General features: G+C 37.2%; 3 protein-coding genes across 3 annotated transcripts; 2 read left to right on the top strand and 1 right to left on the bottom strand.

Annotated features, from left to right (window-relative positions):
• Positions 1–1194: 1194 nt before the first annotated feature.
• LOC141046167 (uncharacterized) lies at positions 1195–3114 on the top strand. The gene is made up of 2 exons (XM_073538636.1): positions 1195–1633; positions 2868–3114. The coding sequence occupies exons 1-2, from the start codon at positions 1272–1274 to the stop codon at positions 2974–2976; spliced, it is 471 nt and encodes a 156-aa protein (XP_073394737.1). The 5' UTR covers positions 1195–1271; the 3' UTR covers positions 2977–3114.
• A 403-nt stretch (positions 3115–3517) lies between these two features.
• LOC112291358 (uncharacterized) lies at positions 3518–6463 on the bottom strand. The gene is made up of 3 exons (XM_024538637.3): positions 6033–6463; positions 5706–5831; positions 3518–5389 (listed from the first exon to the last, which is right to left on the bottom strand). Exons 1-3 carry the CDS (start codon positions 6171–6173, stop codon positions 3881–3883), a joined length of 1776 nt encoding a protein of 591 aa, XP_024394405.1. The 5' UTR covers positions 6174–6463; the 3' UTR covers positions 3518–3880.
• Positions 6464–9635: 3172 nt separating this feature from the next.
• Positions 9636–11826, top strand: LOC112291359 (uncharacterized). Its single transcript, XM_024538638.3, has 7 exons — positions 9636–9735; positions 10098–10178; positions 10317–10366; positions 10519–10583; positions 10859–10950; positions 11159–11230; positions 11375–11826. The coding sequence occupies exons 1-7, from the start codon at positions 9733–9735 to the stop codon at positions 11411–11413; spliced, it is 402 nt and encodes a 133-aa protein (XP_024394406.1). The 5' UTR covers positions 9636–9732; the 3' UTR covers positions 11414–11826.
• Positions 11827–17609: the final 5783 nt, after the last annotated feature.

Below are 17609 nucleotides of genomic sequence, written 5' to 3' on the forward strand. Positions count from 1 at the left end.
AATCTCCCTCCTCATATGAGCTACTAAAGACTGACTCATTCCAAGTGAGTCTGCAACTTTTCTTGTAGAAACACCACTCCTAAGTTGCACCAATGCTTGGTGCTTCAATGATTCACACAACCGAGGCATAGAGATACAATTGACAAATCAACTTTCACTATAGATAGTATACAACAAGAGCAACACAACAAACAAAAAATGCCCTCAAATCTTGCAACAAGGAGTGTACATTGAAATTTTGAAATTCAGCAAGAAGAAGTAACCAAAACTGAGTACGCACGTCTGTGTGCTTCTACAACACTTTTCTCATAAACCCTACCTCAAATGATAATGAGATTTTTCATCCATGTAGAGGACTGGATGAATACACACAATAAAAAAGTAATTCTATCAATTGACTTATGTGTCAGTTGGAAGGATCAATGAACTATGAGTGTTCAGATTTTGTACTCGATTTTGTTTGTCACTGTATATATATATATATATATATATATAAGGTAATAAGATGTATTTTTTTAATAATAGTAGTTTATATTCATTCTATATTAAAAAAAAAAAAAAAAAAACATATATATATATTTATATATTTACATGCACAACAAGAAAATTAGGTTAAATTTTTTCTTTTATAAAAATTTAATATTTAAATTAAAATACAAAAATATATTTATAATGATAAAATAGATAAAAAGCTTAGTACAAAAAAACATATTGAAGCATCATTAGTTTAGTGATACATGTTGATTAGAATAATATTATTAAAATAAGCTACAGTTTTGATAAATCAATAATCAAAATAAATAAGAGTGATATAAAAACTTTCATGGTATATTTTATGTAAAATATATTTTTGTATCTTTCAAAAACATATACAATTGTATTAGAAAAGATAACATAATTGAAGTTGTGAGATATATTTAAGTTAGTTTTTAGTTGTATTTTGATAATAATTTATAAACTTTATTTTATTGTAAATTTTAAATTTAAAATACCATATTTACTAATGTAATAATATATATATATATATATATATATATTCCTAATGTACATAATGAGAAAGGTCATCCAACGGCATGCCCAGCTAAGCCGCACAATAGTAAAAGGAAAGAGTCATCCGGGTAAGTGGTAAGGGCATCAGCATCAGCCTCCTTCTCGATTGAATAGAGAGGATTCTGCGACGAGGGCTTCACGTCATCCCTTCTCGTTTGTGGGTTTGTTTGTTGGTGTGTTGGTCTGTCTCTGTGAGCACTGACCCCCCCTCTTTGTTTGTCATGCAAGCTCTGTTGCTGCTGCTGGTGTTGCAGTGGTTGCTTATTCTTCGTTCATTGGCCCATCCATCATCCATCTGGTTTTTGTTTATTGTGGCTGCTGTGTCTCCTCAATATAAGGAACAAAACCGTGCGTTGTCTGTCTGGCTGTCAGGGCTCCTCCTAATCCTCCTCCACCTCCTGAATTTTGCCGATCGCTCATTACTGCTGTTGGGTCACATTCCTCCACTGGGTTTGTTGTTGGGTTTGTTGGGTCATGGGCGAATTGCGATGGTTTCCTTCGCTGTGTGTGTGTCGATGTGCGCGATGGGTGATGGTCCTGATGGACCTCTCGTGCGCAGTTCCGCTCACGGTTGCGATTGTTTGTAATTTTTACTCCTTCCTCTTCGTGCAGCTTTTTTTGCGTTTGTAGGAGTTGTGTGTTTTTTGCGTTATCGCTTCTGCAATTGGGTTGCAATGTCGAAACATGTTTTAGATATTTTCTTATACGTTTCGTTACCGTTGTAGATACCATTGGTTTATTGTCTTCAATTCAAACTTTGTTATTTGTAGTTTGATTTTATGCTTTGTTATTGTTTTAATTTTACAGCATTGGATTTTGATAGTCGGTTGCTTGTTGTAAACGTTTAATGATGGTAATGGTGTTGTATATTATCAACATTTTTTTCTTTTTTCTTTTCCTCATTTTCTTATTTGTGATAAAAGTATAGTTACCCTCAACCATGTAGTATAGAATAATTATTCAATTGAAATCAGCATTAGCCAGTCTTGCTTTGCTTCATGACTAACATTTAAAACTATGTTCTACAATAATGAATAAAGAAATGCAATGCAAAAAATGTAGCCAAAAATCACAATAACTTACTTTTATTAATATTGCAACAAAAAAATAAAGGATACTGCAATAGTACATATACACATGTTTGAAATAATATGAGAAGAAACATCGTACACATAAATGTGAAAGAGATATATAAACAAAATAGTACTCGATAAAAAAAAAAGGGGGGGGGCGGTTGTTGCCAATATATAATATGTCCTTATTATTATATTTATTTGTAAAGTCACTAAGAAATGGTTCAAAATAAGTTAGCTTGAAAAGTTGTACAAACTTTACTTATTTTTGTTCAGCTGGACATATTATATATTGTTTATGTTAAAACTTTCATACAAAACATGCCTACTTTAACATGTATATATATATATATATATATATATATATTTTATGATCATGTCACGATATATTATTACAATCTTAAGATAAATTCCTTCTACCCAAATTTTACAATAAGTTGTGAAATTCAAAATACTGATACAAACTTAATAATAATATATATATATATATATATATATATATTCACACACACACACAAAGTCAACCCTCATACTACATGTATATATAATATCCACATACTATATATGTATACCCACATATCCATATACATGTTATTGTCTCATCTGCATTCCTAAAATTGTAATATGCTTTATTTAAACCATTTTACACCCCGAAAACTGCCATCATACCTTAAAAAGTTGTCCCCTAACTCCACATAATTTTTATGTTGCACCTTTTTAATTGAATCCAACATTCTGATTCAGATTTGGAGGCAGCAAACAGAACGACAGATCTGTTTTTTCAGCCACTCCACAAAAGCTTAACGAGAAAAATGGAAAAGAGCGTGCAAAGCTGTGGATGGAATGTCTATAATTTGAACAGGCTTGAGGATACTTCACAACTGTATGCCCTTTGAAGCGTGGCAATAATAGCAGATGAAGCAAACATGGATAGTGAGACTATTCCGTTCATACAAGAATATTCACATCTGCTTCGCTGTCTCGATCAACTCTTTAGAGAAATTTCACGTCGCAGTTTTCCAAGATTATAGAATCTTCTCCCTCGGTAAGACAGGGAATGCCAGATGATGTAGTATTGGGGCTTCATCAATTCTACGTTGAACGGTATCGTGCAAGACCCCAGTTGCAAAACAGTATTCAGCACAAATTGCCATGGTTGCTAATTTTCAGACGAATTGTTTTGGATAAAAGCGTCATTGATTTATTGAAATGTGGGTTTTGTTTCCACCGAGCAAAAGGGTGAAATTTCAGCAGGTCAAAATCTGCTGAGAAACGTCAGAGCATTGACGACTTCGAAGATCACCTAAACGTTCGAAAGAATATCCAAAAACTCAGCCAATGCCTTCACTTAACTCAGTGTACACCTGGTTGTCATGTCTCACCAACAGAAGAGATAAAAAAAAGTTCTGCACGTTTGAATATTGAATGAAACAACCTCGTTGATTCTAAACCACATCCCAGATTTCCTACCACACCCAAGCATCGTTGAAGAAGCTTTACCTATCACTGCCTTGTGCCCATCAGGAGCTCAAGGTTGGATTCGGGGTTAAATCGTAAAAAACGAGCCTGAAGCAACTGAAGCGGAGAGGACATCCCGGCTAGATTCGCACCTGGGGCGTCACACAACAACAGCATCTTGGAAGCTACAAGTTAGCATTGACAGGGACGCGTTCGTACATGCTGCTAGAAACTGCAGAGTCCTTCGGACTTGGCAAAGAAATGAATCTGAGTGTTTACTTTACATACTGTATGACAACCTAGACTCTGTTAGATGGTCTTGGCATTATTATCCTGCGTTGCTCCTTGCGAGTCAGACGTATTTGACTATCACCTGAGTTTTTTACACCTACTAATTGCTGGAGCATTGCACGCGAGGATCTGTCGGGGGAAAACCCAGCACGTGTCATCTGGTCAAGGACTATTTGAGCATCGGCAGCTTGTTTCGAATGACAATACGCCTGAATCATGGTGTCGTAAGAAACTGCATTAGGGCTAATCCCTTGGGCTTGCATCCTCCGAAACAAGATAGCAGCCTGGACAGAGTGTCCATATCGGCCATAAGCACCCATCATGACGTTGTACAGAGTCAAATCGGGAAGGCAACCAGAAGCCAGCATTTCGTTAAAGAAAGCTCCTATCTCCTGCATCTTCCCTTGCCACCCGAACGCCTGTATGAGGCAGCACCAAGTAACCACATTTGGTATATAACCATCGTTTTGCAACTGCCTGAATACAAGGGCAGCTTCTTCAGCAGATCCAGCCTTCCCATACACACTTATCATTAGACTATAAATCATCAAATCTGGCTTACACCCTACCCTCCGCATTTCTAGGAACACTTCGATTGCTTCCTTGTGCTTAGATGCACGGCAGTACATTTGAACCAACCCAGTGTAAGTGACTACAGTCGGTTTAAGCCCTGCATCTAGAATCCTTTGATATACCTCCGCAGCCTCTTTCAATCTCCCACCTTGGACATGCATCATGAGCAGCGTATTGAAGGTAATGATATTTGGTACAACCTCCAGCCTTTGCATTTCTATTTCTAGCTCTTTGCATCGTTCTGTGTGCCCTCCTCTACTGAGCACGGATAGTAGTGTGTTGTACGTCTCCACTCTGGGCAAAATCCCGTTTTCCTTTATCTTAGAAAAAATCTTCTCAGCTGTCTCGACGGGGAGCTGCGTCTTCCCAACCCCGCTCAAAAGTGTACTAAGTGTGATTTCGTCAGCTTGTATTCCACTTTCCACCATATCCTCATACATCCTCCAAGCCTTCTTAAAAAGGCCTTTTCTCGCATAAGCTCCAATCATGGAATTAAAAGAGTGAAGACCTACCTCTACACCTGAAGAAAGCATCTCATCAAACAATTCTCGGGCTTGAATTGTCAAACCTGCTCGCCCCAACACCCCAAGAACAAGGGTGTAGGTGTGTCCATTTGGTTTCAGTCGCCCTTTCTGCACCCGCATCCACTCAAAGACTTCGAGAGCAAGAGCTACGTTCATTCGTGAGCCGAGTTCTCGGATGACCCTTGCGACATCTACCCGTGTTATCTTCCCTACCCACGCATCGAGCACAGCCCATGCTCCTAGAATACCCTCTTCTTCCAGATCCGCAAGCATACCATCGACCCTCTGTGCGCAGTCAGCTGATGTCCATGGAGCTTGAGAGGCCTTGGTTCGCGGTCTGATTTTCCCGTTCCAAGGTTTCTTTATCTTTCTGCCGAGGTTTTCAGTGTGTAAACTCGTCTCCATATTCAACACAGAAGCCTCCATTTGTTTCGAACATCGCCAGCAATCCCAGATAATGTCAGCATTTCTGATAAAAATCTACTTTAAAGCGTAATGAATTCTTGAATTTCGTCTGTATCTACACCTAACCAACAAACCTACTGAGCCGAAAGTCACCGACATCTTTGGCAGGTCAATTTCCTTCACGAGATTTTAGCATGGTTGTGGATGGTTTTCTCGGTGATCAGGTGCATTAACGAGAAAAGGCATGATCTCCAAGATATACAGATCTTACAGCCATCAGAAGGATACCCCCTCAATTGCAAAAATCTCACAGCCATGAGCGAGTAATTACCTGAAGCAAGTTATCCAAGTCAACAACGGGCGATTCTGGAATGTCCAACAGCGCTCCAACAGACGTTGCCTGTCCGAGACGAGAACTGACGCAATCACCAACACCGTCCACCACACACGTTGTACTCTACAAACACCACAGACCGTCAAACCCTCTTCGAAAGATCTTACTCACCGACATTGCAGCGCAACACATGCAGTATCGTCCTCTCAATCCAGGAGGCCACAAAAGCAATAGAGCCTGGAAACCCCTCGATAAACTCCCGTACATTCATCAAGATCCAAGGATTCTGCCCCCCTTCCCCCCATTTCACGAAATTTCACAAACCTTCGCAATGACGGACACATAGTCAGGCTTGGTCGCCAGGCGAGTGCAACCAGGCGCACACAGCGATGGCAATTGTCGACCAGCCATTGCACCGGAGTGCAACATTCTGCTTGTCGTGTTTGTATGTTGCAAGCCTCGCATTGACAAGATGGGACGGAATCAGTCCCGCTCGCCCCCCTTTCCTCCCACTCCCCAATTCCGCTCTGCTTCCGCACCTCACCTCCGCTCCTACACTTTTTTCGCTCCTTCGCCGCGCTTCCTTCGTGCCATCGCTCCTCCAACCCTTTGTCGAATTGAACAGCAACCACAGCTGCGGATTCTGAGCCTCTCCCCGACGATGATCGTTTCCAGCTGTCGACTCTGCGATGGCGTAAGAAAGATCATCACTTGGGTTCAGTGGACGGGTGCACTTCTCCACCTCTCCTCGTTCCTCCGCCTTTCGACACTCCCCACCCTCCCCAAGGCAGGATAAAACACCGCATGGATGAATGACTAAGTGAATATGGATGACTTTTATGTTTTTCTTTCTCATCGCAATACAAGGCCAACCACACATTACTAAGCTATTCATTCTAATTGGCCAATCGTGATGCCTGGATGCCCGGGCTCCACCCCCCCCTCTCGCGTATTCCCTCCTGCCCGGGCATTACGCTCATCCCAACCCCCGGTCCTTCTGAGGCCGTGAAGCTCCGCGCGTCGGGCCTTATGCCGGGCCCTCGGAATTCGAGTCTTCGCAACGAGGGTTTGCTTTAAAGTGCACGGGAAACGCCTCCTCTCGGGTGGGCACGACCAAATCCAACACATCTTAAAGTTTCGGTCCACATTTTGAAGAGTGGGTTTCTTTTTGTGAAAATGTTCGTAGAAGTGAAATTAAATAAATTGAAAGGGTGTACACTTTGGAAGGGTTTTGTGATCCAAGAACAAAAAACCCTAAAAAAGTTGTGTGAGCAAGTTTTAAGCTCAGATTCATTGTAGTAGAAACTTGATGAATCAATGGTCTTGGTTTCATTTGGTATAATTTGGTGTACCATTTTTTTTTTTTTTTTTTTTTTTTTAAAGACTAAACTTAGGTTTAAAAATAATGTCACCTTATATAAAAACATGATGGTTATGTATGAAGAAAGTTTATGTAAGTCTAATAAAAAATATCATTTTTGCTAACATTGAATGAATGTTCTTTACAATGTGCAAGTGTGTTTGAATTTGACTTTTGACTATATTTGAACTAATTAATACTTAATATGTGATGTGAGTTCTTTCAAGAATAATCTGTCATTATTTTTAGTTTTTTTGTCAACACAGGCAGTCTTTCGAATATTTTACCTTGATTTGTTGCGATAATTTCCTTTCAAAACATTAGTGGCTAAAAATGTAATCACAAATCTTGAAATCCAATAAATATGAATAAAAAGATATACATGCATAAATTACTTTAAAACATGGGACATTTAGCCGAATAGCTAAACTAGAATACTAGGATGTAGGACTGATCAATAAATAAACAACTACAAAATCATTGGGTAGTCATAGATCAAACACAGTTTTTGTCTTGCTTGTATTTAAATTAATGTTTTTCTTTTTCTTTTTGAAAGGACAGGACACATTTTTTGAGTTCTACTAACATGTTGTATACACCGATGAGGAGATGTTACTGAAAGACTTTATAAGAAAATTTACCTTCAAAATTTTTAGATAATATTCTTTGTAGAAGCTTCATATGAAACATTGTTGATTAAATTTGTAATAGAACTTATAAATCAAAATATAAACCAATGAAGGGCTCCATGAGTAATAACAATATTTTAAAAATAAATTGTGAATGTGAGCAAAATTAAAAGCTACTTATTGTGATACTATTACAATTATTATCATTACTTATTGTTTATACTTATGAACAACTTTGACTTTAAAATTATACTTTAAAAAAGAAATAGTTTTAATCAAATATACAATTAGTTATAGATAGGCAACTAAGCCCACTATTAACATCTATAAATATGAATGGATGTATGTATATATATATATATATATATAGAAGTTAAAGTGAAATTCTACATCTAATTTCTAATGTATATTAATAACTAAATCTGATAATTTTTTAATTATCAAGTTTTCTTTATTTAAAAGTTATTTGCTAATATAAGGGATGTGTTTAATTTAAAAGATATAGTTGATATTATGTAATACAATTAGATAATCTCTATATATTTCAATTGTACTTCTTTTCCAATATATTATTCTTGTGTCTAGTTTAATCTATACCAATAGCATATACACAACATTCAACAATTTTAGTTTTTGGATTGTCAATGAGTCTAGCTTTTTAGGTCTAAAATAAATCCAACTTGTCACAAATTAGTACTAGTAATTTGAACTAATTTATTATTAGAAAAATATTATAAATTGGCTTTTAATGATGTTCTTGCAAGCAAAGTTTAGTCCTTTGTTTTTTTTATACCAAATTCAATTTTCTCTCTTAATTAACCTTCTCAAGAGTAAGCTAAATTTAAAACTTTAATAAAATGAACAAGGAATTAATAATTTTAATAGAACAAGGAATTGGAAAGCAATATAGAGCTTTCAATAGCAATTAACATCAATACTACAAAGTCTAATATGAGCATTTTTTTGTAAGTTTTTAAATATTGCCAATTGATTAATAAGAACATTATTATAATCTATTTCTTATTCTCATTATCATAGTCTATATATAAAAGTGTTGTTTAGAATACAAAGCATTGCAAATATCATTTGCAAATTGCTCAAAACAATTCACATACCATAATAATCTTTGACATAAGCAAATAATAATATAATCCAATCACCTCTATAATCTATATGTGCATTTGGAAATTATTCAAAAAACTTTCTTGATATCTCATCCACTACAAATATCAATAACATGTTCTTATTTTTTTAAATATGTTATTACAAAAAATATAGCTTTTTTAATGCTCAATGTAATAAGAACTAATACTTTAATACAAGATTTTTGTATACTGCACCAATATTTGAGCAAAAACTTGGAAATGTAATGGTGGCATTTCACCAATAGCCACCACCACCACTCAAATTACATTCTAAAAGTATAGGAAGGGCTAAATTCGTAAAAAATAATTGAGAGTAGTTACAAAAAAGGAACTAAAAAGGTTGAACCTAAAATGGTGACTAAAATGCTAAGAAATGGTAAGGAGAACAAAAAGAGGGTAGGAAATGAGCATGATTATAACTTTTTTGATCAATTGCTATCAAACAATTACCAAATAGATGGATAGGATAATGAATACAATGAATAGATAGATGAGACTTTGGATAGGTTCACTCAAATAGACACTTTTAACTTTGATATCTAAAAATATTTTTTATATAATTAAATTAATATATTTAATTTTTCTTTATTTTAATATTAACACATCTTCAAACTAATCTTATTTGGTTACACAAGGATCAATTAACACTCAAAGTGGGAGACGTGACGCGGTGGGCCCGAGGAGGCCGCGGTGCGTAGAGCAACAGCCGCGGCCGCGCGTCTGCGGCAGCCGGCACACCAAAGCTCACCATTTTTCTTGCTGTCGCCTCCTTGGCAACGTTAAAAAGTTGCTCAGAATCCCAGTTTGTGCGCTTCGACGCTGTGGTCGGAGCTAATACGCAATCGACAATCGACATCCCTCGCTAAGATCTTAGCCAGAGTTTAGCAGAGATGGTACGATTCTCATGTTTTTCTTTGGTTATATTGTCTCCAATTTTTTTTTTTTTTTTTTTTTTTTTTTTGATTGAGCATTGTTCGTCTGTCTGGGCGTAGCTTGTGTTGCGAATCGGATAGAACGCTCTTCTCTAATTCTGTGTTATTATTGTTTTTTTCTTTTAGCACTTTAGAAGAGAAACTTAATTGATCCTAAGTTGTGCTCGACCTGGATCTGTAACGAGATTAGGGTTGATGATTTTGTTGAATCAAGGGATTTTCCCGCATGAAGTGGATGTGAGGGCTTGAAAAATGAGTTCAAGAAGACTTAGAAGGATTTTAGGCTGGACTGAAAGAGTCATGGTTGAATGGAATGACCACAGGGCGACTCAGAGCTGGACGCCATTCGGCAGCGCCGGATGCAGGAGCTCATGGCGCAACGCGGAGGACAAAAGGGTGGTGCGGTAAGCCTTTCTGAAACGCGGATGATGTCTGTAAATTGCTAGGGTCGGTTATTGATGTTTTACACTTGATTTGGCTGGTGTTGATAGACGTTCCTTTGTCCTTTCTGATGTTACCAATGCGTGGAAGGTTCTGCACAGGGCGGTGCACAAAGTTTAGAACAACAACAGGCTCAAGAGGAGCAGCAGAGGTGTGTGCGTTTTATTCTGTTTTTTCAGTCACTTTTTGTCTGAGACAGTCATGCTCAGCTGTTGTTTCGCTGCTATGTGTCTACATTCCACGTGTTTTTGTTCTGAGTCACTTGCTCTTGGTCGCTGAGTTATGCATCTATTACTTGGACAGAGAGGCTGCAGAACGCAGACAAATGATGCTTGCTAGGGTTTTGTCGTCGCAGGCACGTGAACGGCGTAAGATTTTACTCCGCTGGCAGCTTGATTAAGTTTCTTAATTAGTCCATCAGATTCCACATGCTTAGGAAGCTGGTAAAATCTGCATTGAAGATTGTATGTATGTCATTTTGTAAATTTGATTACATGGTTTTGAAAGTTAATTAACTCCTTGGATTTCACCATGTCCTGCCCATGGGATGTTTCTTCTTCCTTTTTCTTTCTTTTCTCTCCGCTTTATTTATTTATTTATTTATTTATTTATTCACAATTCTCGTTTTATTTCTTGTTGGCAGTGGCTCGAATTGCCTTGGTGAAGCCTGACAAAGCCAAGGGTGTAGAGGACGTCATTCTGCGTGGTGCACAGTATGGACAAATCACAGAAAAGGTGTGCTTTGAAATGCTATTATCTCGTAGTTGCTGCAGCAATTTCAAAGGATATTCTGCTTGATTGGAGTTGAGTCCTCAAATGATCATCGTATTGTCTACTAGGTCTCGAGGCCCCAACACCGAACGGTTACAACGGTAGGATTCAATTATAATCTCAAAATTTGCACTCAATTTGTGTTTCGGGCCTTTCTGATTTGTTGTTTCAGGTGTCTGAAGAAAGACTTATACAACTCCTCGAGCAAATCAATGAGCAAACACAGAAGAGCACCAAAGTTGTGGTATGTATCCTTCGATGTCATGCAATAATTTGCCGACGTAGAGTGAAGTTAATGGCTCCATAGCATATCGTTTACAAATCATAAACCTCATTCTAAGTCTGATTGTATTTCGTCACTAACTGTTTCTGTTGTCATGTACTACAGATTACAAGGCGAAGGAATGTTTTTGACGATGACTCATGAGCCATGACATCAGAATCAATTGACGCTCTGAATTGAGTCAGAAGATGTGCGAGATTGGGTGCAAATAGTTTGATGGGAGTTTGGTTTGATGTGTTGCAGTGGGTATTCTGACTGGAGGAGACGAAAACTTGGATATCTGAAGGGACACAATGATGTGATATTTAGAAATCTTTGAGTTTCTTATAAGTGCTTTTGTTATTTTTATAGTGATGTTGAATTGGAGGCCCCGTTTTGTGCAAGTTCTTCAAACTGGGGGTTTAGTTTGAAGCTCATACATCTGAATTACATGTGTTTGTTCTGGGTGAACTGCACCTTGCTGAGAAGACTGCAGAAAATTGTGTATGTACTTAACAATCTAGTGATGTGCCAGTCCGCATTGATGACAATATGACTGCAAGTTAAAATTTTGTGTATTACTGTCATATTTAGGGCATAACGTTGTTATTTCTTAAGAAGTATTTGCTATGTGCTTTGTCAAAGAATACAGAGACATCCTTTACTAAATATTTATGAGTTGTAATTCATCTCACTTCCTTGAAGGTGCACCTGCGACGGAATTTGAGAAAGTTCTAGGGCTCTTGTAAAATTTATTCTAAGTTAGAAAATTGCCTATTCTACCCCCCGTTGCTAGAGATTTTGGTTTACATAAATTCCAAACAACGAAGATTATTTCATGTTCAAGAAGATGTTTTGCAACATCTCAGTGTGAATTACTCCAGAATTAATTTGATTCAGACTGATCTCAGTGATTTGGAATGTGCTATAGTACAAGTGATCTTATCATACTCTTGTTTGTTCAACTTGGTATGTAAAAATTTGTGAATGGTTATTTTAAGGTCACTGCACAAGTGTTAAAGAAATTGGCTATATGTCTTCTACAAAGTGGTACATCTAAAATGTTCTACATTACCACAAAGAGTTTAGCACAATAATTCTAGATTAGCTTTGCTTACTGATTTATATTTACTAATAGATGTCTTTTTATTTAAAGGTAAGAGCTTGCAATTTCTGAATCCTTTGATTGGCTAAAATCAGTCTTAAGGACCCAAGTGAAAATGATGAGGTAGAATACTTTTTTTTTTTTTTTTTTTTTTTTTTTGTCTCCCTCCTTTTCATGCCATGAGTAGTGTTCTTTCTTAAAATTTGTGGTAAGTCTACCTCAAGTAGTCTTTAGATTACAAGACCCAATTTAAAAAGCCACCTTACAAAAGTTTAACACAAATGTCTTTCTTAATGAAGAAAATTTCTTTTTATGAAGCCTTGGTCTTTAGCAATGGTATCAAGTCAAAGTAAGGAAGTCTTTAAATTTAAGAAAGAAGGTAAGAAGCTACAATTTTTGAATTGTTTGATTGGCTAAAATCCTAAAGCATTACTTAGTCAACTTATATTTGAAAAAATAAGCTTAAAGGCTCTAAAACAAAAGATGAAATTTAATGTGTTTTTCTTCTATTCAATATGAATATTTTTACCCCTTAGAATTTGTAGTAGATCAACTTTATGAGAGCCATTTGTTTTGTTTTGTTTTGTTCTTTTCTTTTCTTTTCTTTTTAAATCTACAAAATAAAATATAACATTAACTATTATTATCATTGTTTTATCATTCTTATTAGAATCAAGGTATAAGTTGGCATGTTTAGATTCATAATATAAAAAAATATATTATTCTTATTTATAGCATCTTCTAACCCCATTCTATAGTGTATAATTTATAACCTCTAACTTCTAATAATTAATTAATTTTTATTGACTCTTATGGACTAAAAAAGATAATTAACAAAGACCATGTAGCTCCCAAGGCAAAAGCAAGCAACCTAGATTGTAGGGTCCTAATAAGGATGATTTCTATTATGCCTTGAACACACCATCTATGATGATTAATAACCTTTGTTAATTAATAATTATCTTACAATTAATGATATTAATTAACAAAGAAAATATTATATTTATATAAATTTTAATATTTATTGTAAATATGGCTTTTTGATTCCAATCAATTAAATAATTTATAAATATTGTCCTATCTTTTTTTCTTTTTTTCTTTTTTTTTAAAAGATAAATGACTTTTTTAAAGAGAGATTTTGTACAAAAACTCAAGAATTTAAAAAAAATTATTAAAAACTAATAAAAAAAAATAAAAATAAAATATATTATACTTATTATAAGTTTTAAGAGAAAGACATGAGCTAACATATTTCAAATAATAGTAAATAAATAACTAAATTAAGAGTTCATTCTTTAATTTATTTTTACTTTAGACTTGGCCAAGAAACTGGAGTGGTCAGATAAACGTTATAGTTTGCAGAGGAGCAGGAAGGACGTGTGTTGTTTGTAGAAGACTTTGGTTTTTGAGCAATGGCCATATGATCAGACTGGTCAAAGGTGTACTATTCTGGCTTGAGGCTGTCAGGCAGCTTGATGTTCACATGAATTTAATCATGTACTTGTAGTTGAATGAGATGTAGATGCCTTTTCTAGATCATGATAGTCACATAGTTGTAGCCTTTGTCGAAACTTTTGAAATAAAGACTTTCCTATGGATGGAACAAAATTAACATGTATATCTCCACTTGTGATTCTTTCACGAGTAAAATGATAATGTGCAGGAATATGTTTTGTGCGTTGATTATTTGCTTTTTTTTTTCACAATGAATAATCACAAACTTATTTATTTTGAGCCCAAAATCATTAATTAATTTCTTTAACAAAGTTGCTTCTCTTGTTGCTATAGAGAGAGCCATGTATTCAGCCTAAGTAGAGCTACAAACAATTGTTTGTTGTTTCTTTGACATCCAAGTTATAGGTGCTTGTCCAAGACTAAAGACAAAGCCAGTTGTTGATTTTTCATCTTCAAGGTCACCTGCCCAATCATCATCTACATATCCAAAGATGTCAAGAGAGGTATTTTGTTTTTAAAGTATGCCAAAATGTTGGATATCATTTAGATCTCAAAAAATACATTTAACTGCTTGAAGATGAGGAATTTGAAGTATTGCCATAAATCTACTACAGATATCTATAGCATATGATATTTCAAAACGTGTGTGTTGAAGTTGTATCAATTTTCCAACAAGTGATATATACAATTTTGGATCACAAGATAGAATTTTTATATCAATGTGTAACTTTTGTCTTTCATAGCTGGTTTGTTCAACGATGTTGGCATCATGAAGAGCTCGTGAACTGTGATCAATTGAAGGCCGAGAAAAATGCCACGGTGCTTGGCGGTAGGGAGAGGGTGGTGCCATGTGGAGAGGGGCAGGAGCAGGGCATTATCGGGAGGTATGTCCACGCATGCCACATTGAGTACAGAGGAAGGAATCGGGATGTACCTGATTTCTTGAGGAAGAAGTATTAAAACGGAATTGGGTTGAGGGACGGTATCGTCGATGTGCTGCATCTCTTAAGTGCATTACAAGAGCCTCCTCAGAATCCGATTTTCGAAACAAAGGGTGTTGTTCTTCCATCTGTAATCGGGCCCCGAGCTCCTCTAGTGACGGGATGCTCCGTTCTTTGCGGATCTGTCGAGCTAGGAGATTGAACCGTTGCGGCAGCCTACTCAGGATTTAATGGACGATTATCGCGTTACTCTGAGGATGACCAATATACACAAGCTCTCGTTGAATGTCATAGACACGCGTCATGAAAGTCATGACATCCATACTTTCGGGCATCCGTAATGCTTCCCATTTGTTGAGGACGACCATCGTATTGGCTATAGTGTTGATGTGGTACATGCTCTCAAGCATGCGCCAAGCAAGTCGTGGATCAATAACATCTATAACAAAAATGCGACGTCCAGGTTGTAGAGATAGCACCAGTAATGACGATGCACGTTGTCATTTAAGGCGAAGACGTTCGATGTCCAGGGGGTTCCTGCTGGTAGTGGATGACGAAGCGACAATAGGTGGAGTGGAGGTTTCGCTGCTGTCGACAAGGTCAGGGCCGGGTGTAGAGGAGCCTGTAGTCGCCGAAGCTGTATCAATTTCGTTTGTTTGAACAATGGCAGGGAATGTGTCGCCTACGACATCCCAGATCTTCTCGAAGGAAGATGCTCCTCAGCGTAGACTTCCAGAGTCGAAAATTGGAGGGCCCAGCGAGCATCACCTCCTCAGAGACAACGGTATCCATGGTTCCCATGCCGTGCAGAAAGTAGAAGGGATAAAATATAATACAAATGGAATCAAGAACTAGTGTGCAAAGCAGGTGTATAGTACTTACCTAGAGTACTCCTTGTGCGACTAGCGCATAAGAGAATAACGAACCAGGACCTAGCCGCTCTGATGCCATGTAGGAACAAACAAAGCTGTAATTTTATAAAACAAAAACATACTCTGACCCGAGCAGGATTACATACTTACACGCGGAGTACTGGATAGTTTGGTTAGATAGATGAGTCTTTTCATCCATAGCAGATTATGCCAACAGAGGAACTTGCGGGTGGTTTCCAGCTCGCTTAAGGTCCTCGGGGTCGTCGCTGGATGTGATTTCTCGATGTGTACACCCTCGCCAGCAGCTTGCAGACAAAGTCATCTGCTTCCTCGCTCTCTGAATCATCTTTTAAATCAGTTGCTCAAAGCCCTCTTGTAGACCTTCGTAGCAAGACGGTGTCGGGAAATGACGACTCTCCTGACCCTTTCAAAGCAAGGGATAAAATTCCATGGGCAGACATAGGTCCGTATGCTCATGTGTTGGAGGTTTCGTGGCTATCTGTGGGCAAGGATCAAGGATCAGCTAGAATTCGCGGCAAAAGCTCTGCGACCTTTCAAGCGAGCTGCTGTTATTACACGTCTTGAATTTTTAGCCTGCTTCATAAGTTTTATATTGCACCTGGAATTCACCTAAATCAAGTTCGAGTTTCTTTTAGAAAAAATGAGTCACTTGAGGTAAATTTCTGAATATATAGCAATTAAATTTGTAGGAAATTGGTGGAGCATCTGTCAAAAGTGGATCCTTTTCATTTGAAGCACAAAGAAAAGCTCGTATTCTGGCGTATTTAGGTGAGACCTAAACATGAGTTTTCTTGTATTTTAGGAGTTCAATAAACCACCGCTTTTCCGTAGTCGAGTCCTGTGGTTGTCTTGCTGCGTATGCTGACTTCGTATCGAAATGAACGTCACGAAGATCTGGGGTGAGTTCTTGGAGGACATGGACTCTCACTTTGACCCTCCCTTGGACTTGAACTGTGACAAGCATCTGCTCACTGTTTGAAGTCATAGCTTATCACACTCAAGGGTACATTTGCTATTATCAAAACAATTAGGGGTATATTTGCTATTTCAACATATTGCAGGGATGTGTATGATATTTCTCCATCTTAATATTATAAGTGAAGCACTCTTGTAATATTATAAGAACATTTTTATTATTTAAACAATGATCACATTAGAAGTTGGTTGCTATAAAATGATTTTAAAAACTACTTGTTACTGTATTTACTATTTTTAAATATCCTACAATACAACAACCAATTGCTTTTAAACAAATTACATCAATTTACTTTAGTTTTACATAAGTTTAGTACATTTAATTTGACTCTTCATTCATCCATTCATACAAATACATCTATCCATACATACGTTGACAAAACTTTTGTCATACTGATCCAATCCATGAACCAATGAAAGCTCATACAACACTGCACAAATTAAAACCCTAAAAGTAAAAGGCGTGTAGAAATCGATAGCCTTTTTTAAAAGTAGAGAGCAGATGCATCCTCCAGTCGTTTGGGGGGCGCTGTTTACAATAGCGAAGGCCACCTTCCAGTTCTAGAAGCCATCGCTCCTGCAACATTCAGCTGCTACATTCCTTATCAGCTGACCAGGTTTTAGGGTTTAGGGTTTTAAACCCTAGAACCTGGTCTATTTTTGCTTTCAGTTTCTTTGTTTTCTTGGACTTTCTGCCCATGAGGAATTAAAACCACATCTTGCAATTATCCACCGCGTGACAACGGCAAGAATAACTCTGCGGTACGATGGTGAAACATGGAGTACCTGCAGCTGCATCCCACGTTGAAGCTGCAAGTGTTGCCTGCATGAAGAAAAAAGAAGAAGCAGAAGAAGAAAGGGCAGATCAGTTCGGTGAGAGAATAGTGATCTGTTTGTTACTGCCGGAGGTCAGAGGGTTGTGGTGAAAATGCTGGCAGCTCTTGACAACTCTTGGGAAGGTGCTTGTAATGAGCCAGAGGATTAAGTGTGCT

The sequence above is a fragment of the Physcomitrium patens genome, chromosome 14, assembly GCF_059467195.1.
Source record: "Physcomitrium patens ecotype Gransden chromosome 14, ASM5946719v1, whole genome shotgun sequence".
NCBI lineage: Eukaryota > Viridiplantae > Streptophyta > Bryopsida > Funariales > Funariaceae > Physcomitrium > Physcomitrium patens.